General features: G+C 46.3%; 1 protein-coding gene across 1 annotated transcript; it reads right to left on the bottom strand.

The window, feature by feature from the left end:
- Positions 1-7,352: 7,352 nt before the first annotated feature.
- Positions 7,353-9,858, bottom strand: LOC109738635 (F-box/FBD/LRR-repeat protein At1g16930-like). The gene is made up of 3 exons (XM_020297730.3): positions 9,788-9,858; positions 7,767-8,346; positions 7,353-7,619 (listed from the first exon to the last, which is right to left on the bottom strand). Exons 1-3 carry the CDS (start codon positions 9,856-9,858, stop codon positions 7,353-7,355), a joined length of 918 nt encoding a protein of 305 aa, XP_020153319.3.
- Between the last annotated feature and the right edge of the window lie 1,797 nt (positions 9,859-11,655).

Below are 11,655 nucleotides of genomic sequence, written 5' to 3'. Positions count from 1 at the left end.
CACAGTCTCTAGTTTAGGTGCAGACATGACAGTTATCTGCAAGTTGCTGCTGAGAATATCGTTAAGCAACCGCTGAAGTGACGGGGCATCCTCTATAACAAGTTCGCCATGTCCACAGCAAATTCCAATGCTTACAAGGTTACGTGAGTTTATTCTTATGCAGCGGCTTTCCATATTCCAAGTAAGCAGTAGGCACCGGAGTGCGGGGCAACTAGAGTGGATGATGCTTTCAAGCGAGATGTCTGATATACCAACGTCCACAAGTGAAAGTCTCTTGAGCAGTGGTAGTTTAAGAGCTTGAACGTAACTGTCTGGTATTTGGCAAAGAGCAAAGGTGGCGGTGTGTAGGGAGGATGCAAACGGAGAGAAGGACGCCGGTGCAAAAGGCGCAGATGATGGGTGTGTGAGTGGTCGTACGACACACTCTCTCACGAAATCTGGGAACATGTAATAGAACTCAAGCACCTGGAGATTGTTCAGTTTGGATGATTTCAACCAGGCATCGATAGCGGAGGGTCTGGATTGGAGGAAGCACGCCGGTATGCAGAGACGGTGAACTGCGCCCACATGGGCAGAGAGGATGGCATCCGGAAGGGTCGTATCGTCAGTGCCAGATTTGCGAGGGCACCGAGTTCCGAAGTGCCTTTCGCGGGCGAGCTCCCAGGTAGGAGGCGCCACAGAGATTTTCTCGATATGAATTGTTTCTAGAGGCTTAAAACAACGAGCGGCAGGGATCTCACGGCAGTCGAGATTCAGAGGAGCGGTGGGCCATAAAGGACGCCATCGATGAGCGAGGATGCGAGTACGGATGCTATCCCTGATGGGGAGACGAGAGATGATCTCACCTAGGATGACGTCTGGGAGATCACTGATGCGGTCCGGACGAGTTTTTTTCCCGTGCTCCCCAGATCCGGTGGGCGGACCCTCACCGGTCCCTGCCGGTACCACCAAACACCCAGAGCAATGCGTCGTCGGTGGCACGAGCCTTGCCCTCTTGGTACTAGAAGCGTCAGACTCCATCTAGGAGCGACGGGTGCGGTGGATCTGCAAAGACGGTTTGGAGGACGGAGGTGTTGCAAAACACCATTTATCAAAAAAAAGTAGTATTTTTTAAGTGATGTCATTGCGAGAATAGTGACATCGGACAGTGGCAACAACCCGTAATCCATGCCTCCACTTGATTCACGCACATGCCTCTCCGAGCAGCGTGTCACTACAAACATACTGAGCACGGACGCACGATCGCAACTCTTCTTTTTGACATGGGACGCATGACCGCAAGTCTTCTTCCTAATATGGGACCGTGCCTCCGCTTGCTCGACCAACATGCCTATCTGAGTACACGACTCAGCTGAAATAATGACAACTGGGAGGCACGACCATCCCCTCTTATAATATATGACCGTGCCTTGACTAACTTCACGGTTGTGCCTCTCTTACTACACAAAGTCAGGTAAGCTAATCATAGCACAGAGGCATGACCATGAGTCTTCTTAACACAAGACTGAACCTGCACTAGGTTCAAGTGCCTCTCTGAGCAAACATGCCGACCGAGAGACACACCCACAACAACAACAACAACAGCGACGACAACCATGTTTAGGATCGCATCTGCTTTCAGTACCATAGTTTGAATAAGAATTTGAACTGATAAGTTCTATTAGGTATGTACTATGAGGATTTGAACTGCACTCGTAGTTTGAAATAACACACGTACGATACTTAACTTAATACCACAGTAGTTAAAATTTATGTGGTGTAATGCCATCCCTCCATCACCGTACACATATCGCGTCATTCCGTTTTTTGTAAAGACCGGTGATCACAAGTGAGAGTGAGTCCTGCACGCGCACAGTGTGCCACTGGATACTGATGAGTACAACGCAATCAACTGTCAGCCTAGCTGCATCTGCAAAAGCAGAAATCCCGGTGATCGCCATCCTTCCATCTTTGTGTATACAGTAGGTGCCAGGCAAATCAACGCTGCTGAAAATTTGTACAAGCCTGATGCTGCCCTTGAGAGGCAAATATCCAAGCTTCATCCTAAGATCATTGGTAACAATAGCTAGGATTTTCTGTACAATAACAAATTATTCTGGCATTAGATTACGAAGACACGCATGTTGACTGTGGTTTAGAGAAAGAAACAACGACGTACCAAACGGTCTGCGTGAACGTTGGTGAAACATAGACGGTGCACAAAGGTAATGGCAGGGATGTGTTTAGCATTTAAGACTAGTTTAATCATGCAAGCCATGTCGATATAGGAAAGTTTTATGCCCCAGGTGTAGACTGTCTCGTCTATGTAGCTCCTTTCCGATAAACTGAGGCCTTCAAGGGCAAAATAAATACAACCATGTATTAGCCACTATGTGTGAAGCAATGAATAGAGCAGTTAAAACTAAAATAAACGAATATTGGCTTTTAAAAGGGAAATTACAGTTTTAAACTACATTGTGAGTACAAAGAAAGATTTAATACATTATATCACAGATATTAAGCTCATAAATATCAACGGCATACCACAGTAAAATTATAATATATAAATGTTAAACCAGAACAAATATTGATAAGCGATCAGAACATACCAACGGAAGGTTTGGGAAACGCTTTGTGACCTCCTCGAGATTCACTCAACATCAGGTCAATGGGAAAGAAGAAATTTTCTGCTTGCAAATCCAGTTGTATAATATCACCATAAAACAGATCATAGTCACGTATCAACTTTTCCCATCCAGGTCCATGAAACTTAGACCTGTGGTTGCCATCTGTAAACTTAATCCTGTAAAACAATTCCTCAGTAGTGCCGAACACAAGGTCAAAATCTTCGTCTTCAAAACCATCCTCGAAAGCTTCATCTTTCCATAAAGAGATCAAAGAAAGTACCTGGTTCCGGTAGTAGCATGGGACATACTGCATAAAAGTAAAATTAAGACAAAGGTATATAAATGTTTTACTGATTTTCAAAAGAAAAAAATGCATGAAAGAGTTTTTTTTCCTTGAAATTTCTTGGCTTTCAGGCACGGGCACACGCAACATCTATGACATTTAATTAAACCTATACAAAACAATTGAACTTCTAATTACATCAAGGCCTATAAAATAAAAACAAGCATGCGCAGTATAGTTCCTTCCGAAGGAATACGTGTGGTTGCTGACTGCTGAATAAAGATAACTGTAACAAATACAGTGACGAAGGTTTTTTACTGGCCACGCGTGATTTGGTAGCAAAACTTACCAGGCATGACTCATAACAACGAGGCAAAGACACAATCATGAAAGATTGGGCAACATCAGATTCAACACCGGGACAGTTGAGGTTCCTGCAAACATCACACGCCATCTTTGTCTGCGAGATGTAACAATATATAAGACTCGGGTTCATTAATTATTAAAGAAAAATTTATTTCAACACTCCGCTAATGGTACAAAGAATTAAAGGACTGTATATCACTGATACACGCTTGTTTCAACGAGTAAGACAGAGCGGAGCGAATGCTGATATGGTGATATCCATTGATGTTAGTGTCTCTGTAAAAAATGAAAGAACGCGCACAGACCTCTTCAAATCTACAAGCTCTTGCAGCGAACTAGTTGGAAAAAATCAATTGTTGTCCTCCAAGATTATTCGCCTATAGAACCTCTTCAAAGGGGTAGGATATTAACACAAAAACTAAAATTAAGAGGGTAACATACAACAAGAATCCATCTAAAAAAGACAGTGCGCAACGCGTAAGTATTAAGCAGAGGGGAAAAAATTTACTGTATTTCAGAGCAAGTGGGGGAATCGTAGATCCATCTATGTGGGCTGTAGAGTGAAGAAGACGAAGCAAGAAAGACGGAAGGAACCAGAGAAGGGGAGCGGAAGAGCAAGTGACTCGAGAGGGAAGACGCACATAACGATGTATTTATGGAGTAATTATGGAGAGGGAAGAAATTTTGTGTACTCGCTCGCCAAAGCTGAAACTACTGACAACAGTAAATGGCTCCTTGCCATCCCAGCGCAAAAAAGGGGCGTGGGAGGGGGTGGGAGTTGGTGGGTCTGGAGAGTAGGTGGAGTATTTGGTCGAGCCGGACCATGTCGAAGTCCCTCGCCTTCATTTCCCCTCTCGCTCTCTCACTATATCTCTTCCTCTCTCTCTCTCCTCTCGAATTCGACGCCGCCTACGGCATCACATCTGCTCACATCCTTTGGGCCATGTCGACACAAAACTTCGGACAAGAGGGGAGGAAGGAAGGCTTGAACTTCCTTGAAGTGGATTTTGATTTCTATGTAGGTGATTTCCTGCTACATGCGGAGCGTTGAACTGGGGTTTGTTTTCCAAACAAAAGATCCGAGCTCTAAACATTCATGTGTCCTTGTAGGATAACCCTGACACCATCGAAGACCATGATTTCTGTGGCAAAGAGCTCGACCGTCCTCTCTACTGTGTTCTTCACGATACCAAGCCTCTCAGGTGTGTGGCTTTTGAAGGAAGTGACATGGGGAGGAGGTTCTTCGGCTGTGCTGTGAAAGTTAGTCACTTTCGAAAATCCGAGTTACTTTCTTGTTGAATCAAACTGTTTGGATATAGGACTTGTAGTCTACCAAAGAAGACTGATTTCTTCTTGTGTTTTCCGGTTGATTGTAGGAAACATTGTGTAGTCCTTTTACTTTACATAAAAGGGTAAAGGTCACTACTTATTTTACATCATTGAACACAAAAGAAGTGATCTAGACACTCTCATGTTTGTTTACAAATGGGACTTCTGTTTAATAGTCAGTATATTATTCAAAAAAACTCTCTGAATAAGTTGTCTGCAGAGGTAGCTCCAGATTAATCCAAGCTGGCTTAAAAGAAACTAAGTACAATTATGAAATAACTCCGCGGACAGGGTGGGCGAAGCACCATAATTGGTGTTGTGGGTACCTAACCATTGAAGTGCCACATTGCACAAACACGGTTCATAGTTAGTTGAATGAGGTTATAAACCAAGTATATGTGAACTTTATTATGTTCCAGAGCTTCTGCAGCAGTGTATTAATAGTCTCTGTTTATTTTGTTCCTTTTTTGTTCGCAGAGAGGCGTGAACTATGGAGTCGTCGAATGGGTTGACCGCCCATGGCCTATCATTATGCAGAGGTGCCTACTCAAGCTCTGGGGGATGTTAGATGAGAGCAATGATGATAGGCAAGCAAAGGATGAAGAGATAAGCAGGCTTAAAATGGATAGTGAACAAGTGAACCTTAAGCTCGAGAATCTTGTTGCAGCTGTGGAAAGAACTAATGTAACTACCATGAAGATTGACAGGCAGAAGAAGCAGATGGGTATCATTGATAAAGACGTCAAGCTCATTCAGAGGTCTCTTACAAGTGCCATTCATAATCTTAAGGACGACAAGGGTGAGATTAAGCTGGACATGGATTTTCTGAAGGAGGAGGTGCATAAGCTGAAGGAGAATAGAAAGAAGATGCAAAGCGTCATCTGTGATCTTTTGGGGCAAGGGTTTGCGAACACTGATGACCTCCTGATGATCAAGGCTATCCTCGAAGAATGATCATTAACAGTTGCCTTCTTTTGAAACGTTGCAAGGGATACTCGTCTAGTATAAGTTTATGCTTGGACATGGTTACTTGACTAAAGGCATGTATCTCATTTTTTGCAATCTTTCAGAGGGTGTGTGACGGTCTACACACATCAAATATTGATCTCCTGAATATTTTTATATTTCAAAGAGGGCGCATCCGGCAATCTTTCGTCTTGGATCGTTCCACGAGACATGGGTTACTGTAATCTAGCAAGGCACAGATGTCGCTGTGGCAGGCATGGGGAACCATGCCTCTGGTGACGTGGCACTGACTTGTCAAAGGCACGGTCCTATGTCAGACAGGAGTGCCGCACTAGCACTGACACATAAAATCTACAATCTACAGAGTCGCGCTTACTCCTGAAGCCGACGCACGCCAGTGCCGACTCGATTGTTTGTACTCAGACATAAACTCGTTCACGGACATGCGTTTACACGAAAGGCACGTACAGTCTGAGGTCGCTGGGAGCACGGTTTGAGATTAAGCAGAGCCACGGCCATGTGCACGTACAGTCTGCCACGAAAGGAGGCAGTGCCGTCTGGTCACTGCAGACGCACTGGTTTACATGCACTAGATGCACGTTCCTTGCAGAACAGGCAAGGCAGTGCCTCTTCTCTTACAAATGTTTTTGTTCCCTGGTCGACGACCGCACACGAATGTTTTTGTAGCATCACGATAGTGACATAAAACTATCAAATTTTCAGAACAGCGGGTGCATAGCACAAAAGCATTGTTATAACAAGCTTACAAAACGGTGCAAAAGGCTTCAGCCACGTTTAGACATAACACAGAATCAGATTGGCGCAACAACATCTAACTGTACTAGCTTGAGGAACTAACTACAGCCCTGTGTCTAGCACGCACAAGTGAATGGATCTGACAAATCCAGGCATTCAACACGCCTGTGTTTCAAATCCAAGCACAGATGATTGCAGCATGCTGATAACTTGAGATGGGCGCATTTGGAAACTTTATTCTCCCACAGGAACAACTTCTGTTGCTGTTCGTAAAATTCTTGCGTGAAGTCTGAGGGAAAGCGAAACTTAATCCTCATGGTCTCTAGCTCCGTTGCATTCAGAATAAAGAACCTCACAAACTCAGTGTTCTTCCCGCTTTTTTCATAATCTTCCAGCGTTACTGCTTTAAATGAATGGTGTGTTCTTTGAGAAACGCACGGTGCTAGCGACGCCAAAAATTTCTTGCACCATCAGGAACGTTTCCTCCCTGAAAACACATAAAGGTTGAAAGATACTCAAGATCTACGGAAGGACAAAATGAACGATAAATTCCATGACCCCCGTCCCAATCAGTTTGTCGAACATTTCCCTAGATACGGATGTATGTATAATAATAAAAAAACATGCCTAGACATAGGGTGTATCCATTGCAAACAAAATGTGAGATAAGCTTTTTGAGATGCAAGGAGTGCTCCACTATGCACGGTATGACCTTTTCATCGGGCGTGAAAATCATCACATGAACAAACAAGTTCTCCAGATTTGGAAGGCACTTAAGCAAGTGAATGACCAGGTCCACTTGATAAGTCATGGCCAAAAACAAGGTTTTTACAGATTGCCGCATTGTAGATAGGCTGGCCGTCGCCAAAACATAAAATTATTAGAACAAAAGGTTAGATGACATGAAACTACTTTCTCAAGGAAATGCAGCTGGAATTATTGTGAAATGTCAGTACCATAAGACCTGTGGAGTCAAGTGAGATCCTGAATTTGCCCAATGTCTCCAGTTTGGGTGCAGAGACGATGAATACCTCCATGTTATTGCTCTAGAGATCGTGGATCAACCTTTGAAGTGAGGGGGCATCCTCGATGATGAATTTTACTTTCTCACCACGGATGCCGATGCTTACAAGGTTAGAGGAATTTATTGTGATCCGATGCCTTTCTCTATTGCAAACAAGCAGCAGGCACTCGAGTGTAGGGCAACTAGAGTTGATCATGCTTTGCAACGAGAAGTCTGATATATCAACCTCAACAAGTGAAAGTCTCTTGACCAGTGGTAGTTCAAGTTCCTCTACATAATGGTCTGGTATCTGGCAACACGCGAAGCTCATAGTGCGCAAAGAACAGGAAAACCGAAGGACGGACTTCGGTAGTGAGGGCGTAAATGAAGAGCATGTGTGCGATAGTTTGACAGATTCTTTCACAAATCGTGGAAACAGGTAGTAAAACTCCAGCACCTGGAGATTGTTCAATCTGGGGGACTCAAGCCAGGCGTGGATAGTAGAGGGTCTGCATTGGAGGTAGCACGCCGGTATACAAAGGCGGAGAAGTGCGCCCACATGGCTGGAGAGGATGGACTCTGGAAGGCAAGAACCATCACCAAGAACTGTTTTTCCCTGATGCCAAGTTCCGATGTATCGTATACGAGCAAGCTCCTCGCTGTAGGTAGAGACCCTACTGATGATCTCGACATGAACTGTTTCTAGGGTGTTAAAAATACGAGCGACAGGGATCTCACGGCAGTCAAGATTCAGAGGAGCGGTCGGCCAAACAGGACGCCAACGACGTGCGAGAATCCGAGTGCGGATGCCCTCCCTAGTGGAGAGGTGGGAGATGACCTCAGCGAGGATGGCGTCCGGGAGGTCGCTGATGCGGTCCTCGTCGCTTCCAGCCGCTACCGCCAAGCCACCAGAGGACGGCGTCGCCGGTGGCGCGAGCTTCGCCCTCTTGGTGCATGGCGCACCGGAGTGGATCTCCATCTCCGTCTCCGTTGCTGGGATCGCGCTGCCTGCGAGCGCTGCTATATGTGGCGTGGATCTGAAAAGACCAAGGAAAAGGGTGTGTCTAGGGTTTCGAGACGTCGTCCGTTCGCCTTAAATAGCCAGAGCCTGGCCTCGGGCGACGAGCCAGAGCGGCGTCGCCGGAGGGGACGCCCGTCGGACCCTTGGGTTTCCGGAGCGGTGCCACATGGCGTTCACACCTGAATACGAGGAGACACCCGTCAAAACATAACTGGGGACGGGAGGGAAGGGCAGAAGAGTGGAGGGATCCGTTCAAAATGATTCCATTGACTCTATCACCAGGAGAGGCACGGTATGGCGGCCCAGATAGGCATGCTTGCTTTTTACGTGGCGTCACGTTCGTGCGTTTATAGCGGAAACCTGCAGCAGCCGCCTCATCCTTGATTCAGTGTTTCGGGTCACAGGCATGGGCATGAAGCGCCCAAAGGCATGGTCGGTGGTATTACATAGAGTCACGCTAGCCTGTGACTCTATCAGACGAAGATGCACGGGCGTTTAGCCCACGGAGATGAACCTTTGTCTTATGCACACCCACGGACGTTTACTCTGCGAGGCACGGATTGGCCTATAAGAGAGACGCTGTTTTTAAAAGCTTATTTCCTTGTATTTAAGAGCACAGACGTGCAGTCCATACAGCCACGGTTCCGTACTGAATTGTGTCACGCTTCTTTCTTGATAAAGGCGTCGACGTTCGTGGCTGTCTGTGTTTCAGTGTCAAGGGTCACAAGCACGGGCATACAGCCCTCAAAGGCATGGTGTGCTATTATATAGAGTCACGCACAAAGGTTTTCTGATTGTATTCCGAATGAGTCAGTGGGCTCGGTCAAAAGGAGAGGCATGCACGTCAAGCCCTCGGAGGCATAGTTTGTTCTTACTCGGAGTCACGTTTGTGCATTTATTTCAGAAACCTAACAGATTCGGGCGACTGTCCTTGTTAGAATTGTTTTCGTTGTATTATTTTAACTCAAATGCATGAAGACGACTTTCTGTGTGTCAGTGTTTCAGGTCACAGGCACGGTTGTCATGCCCACAAATGCACGAAGGCGACTTTATATGTTTAGTAGCGTCACTGTCCTTTACGCGTGTCAGTGTTTCAGGTCACAGGCACGGTTGTCAAGCCCACAAACGCATGTCATGTAATTATCCAGAGTCACCTTCGTGTCTCTTTGTGTTCCAAATGCATCCGTTGACTATATTACCAGCACAGGCACGGTCGGGATGTCGAGGGAGGCATGCTTGTGTTTTACGTGGAGCCACGTTTGTGCGTTGATTGCGGAAACACAACGTTTCGACGGGCGTCTCCACCTACTCGGGTGTGAACTCCACGTGGCGCTGCCACGGAAACCCAAGGGTCCGACGGACGTCTCATCCGGTGACACCGCTCTAGCTCGTCGCCTGAGGCCAGGCTCCGGCTATTTATGGCGGACAGACGGAGTTTCAAAACCCTAGCCACACACTCTTCCATCCTCTGCCCGCCGCCATGCCATTCATTCCTCTTGCTGCTCTCTATCCTGACCCTCTCCGCCATGGCTGGTCAGGAGGAGACTACTGCGGAACCCAGTGTCCAGACACTGCAGGAGATCCAGGCTGACGAGGGTTCCTCATCTGTAAGTTCACTCTGCTTCCGCTTCATTCGTTTTTTCTTTCCTTCGGCTACTTGGTTTAGTTGTGAAACGTGAATAAGCCAGACGGAGTCTCGAAACCCTAGCCACATCCCCTTCATCCTTTTGTCCGCCTCCAGGCCATCCACTCCTCTTGCTGTTCTCTATCCTGACACTCTCAGCCACGGCTGTGCAGAAGGAGACTCCTCCAGAGCGCCATGTCCAGTCGCAGGAGAAGATCTCGGCTGGTGAGGGTTCCTCATCTGTGAGTTCGCTCTGCTTCGGCTTCATTCGTTTTTTCTTTCTTTTGGCTACTTGATTTAGTTGTGAAACATGGATCATTGTGGTGAGCTTCATCCTAATGTTGATGAGGGTGCGTCCTGCCATCAATCTGACATCTTCTCCTTTGACCAGCTGAAGAACCTGTTCAATACTGTGGAAGACTTCGTGAAGATATCCACGAAGTTGGACGAAGGGAACAAAGCCATCATTGCACTTCTAATGGATGAGAAGGCGCAGCTCGAACTTCAGCGCGATAAGCTGAAGCTGGAATCATACGTTATGAAGAAACAGATCGATGAACTTCACGCTGAGCAACCAAAAAGAAGTCTCGCCAGACTAAGTAGACAGCAGCGACCCTGATCCTCGTATCTGAAGCTGTTAAGTAGTGCACTAAAAGTTTCTTATTTTGTCTTCCGTTACCTCGTGCCGTCAGTAACTTTGATAACAAATGTGTTTTACTTTCCTGGGTCACGTTCATTCCAAGTTTATGGGTACAGATGAACATTAACGTAATGGCCAGTTCTAGGGACGTTGTTTTTAAAAGCACGGACGTGAAGTCTCTGCAGCCAAAGTTTTTGAACCAACTAGAGTCATTTCTTGTGCACACATGAAGGCGTGGACATTCCTGCCTTTCTTTGTTTCAGTGTTTCGGGTCACAGGAAGGCATAGTCGGTGGTATTACATAGAGTCACGCTAGCCTGTGACTCTATCAGACGGAGACGCACGGGCGTTTAGTGTTAAGGTCACAGGCACGAGCATAAAACGCTCAAAGGCATGGTCGGTGGTATTATTGACACGAACTCTTGTTAATAAAAGTTCACAAGATATGAACTCTCTACTGACACAATTGCGTACTGAGATGGGTCACGCTTTTTCTTGATGTTACGTATATTATTCGATAGAAGCATGGAGGTTTGTCGTTGTATGTGTCACATTGTTAAGGTTCACAGGCACGGGCGTACAGTCCTCAAAGGCATGGTATTGTATTATATAAAGTCACGCTCGCCTGTCTTTGTGTTCCGAATGATTCCGTCCACTCGATCAGATGAAGAAGCACGGTCGTTAAGCCCACAAAGGCAAAGCTTTGTCTTACGCACAGCCACGTTCGTTCTTTAATTGCGGAGACCCAGCAGAATTGGTTCAGATGAGAACACCCACTGTTTACTCAGAGAGGCACGGAATGGCTTATTCGAGAGACCTGGTTTGGTATATTGCTCGCACGGTCGTGAGTCCCTGAAAGTTACGGCGTGCCATTGTGTAGAATCACGTTAGTTTGTCTACGTGTTCCAAATGAATCCATTGAACTGTCCGCGAGCACAGGCACCACCATGAAGCCCAGACAGGCATGGTTATGCTTTACATTTGATCACGTTCGTGCGTTTATAGCGGAAACCCGCAGCAGCCGCCTCATCCTTGATTTAGTGTTTCGAGTCACAGGCACG

This window comes from Aegilops tauschii, chromosome 3 (assembly GCF_002575655.3).
Source record: "Aegilops tauschii subsp. strangulata cultivar AL8/78 chromosome 3, Aet v6.0, whole genome shotgun sequence".
NCBI classification, from domain to species: domain Eukaryota; kingdom Viridiplantae; phylum Streptophyta; class Magnoliopsida; order Poales; family Poaceae; genus Aegilops; species Aegilops tauschii.
Note: the sequence above shows the minus strand (reverse complement) of the source record. Positions and strands in the feature narration are given on the sequence as shown.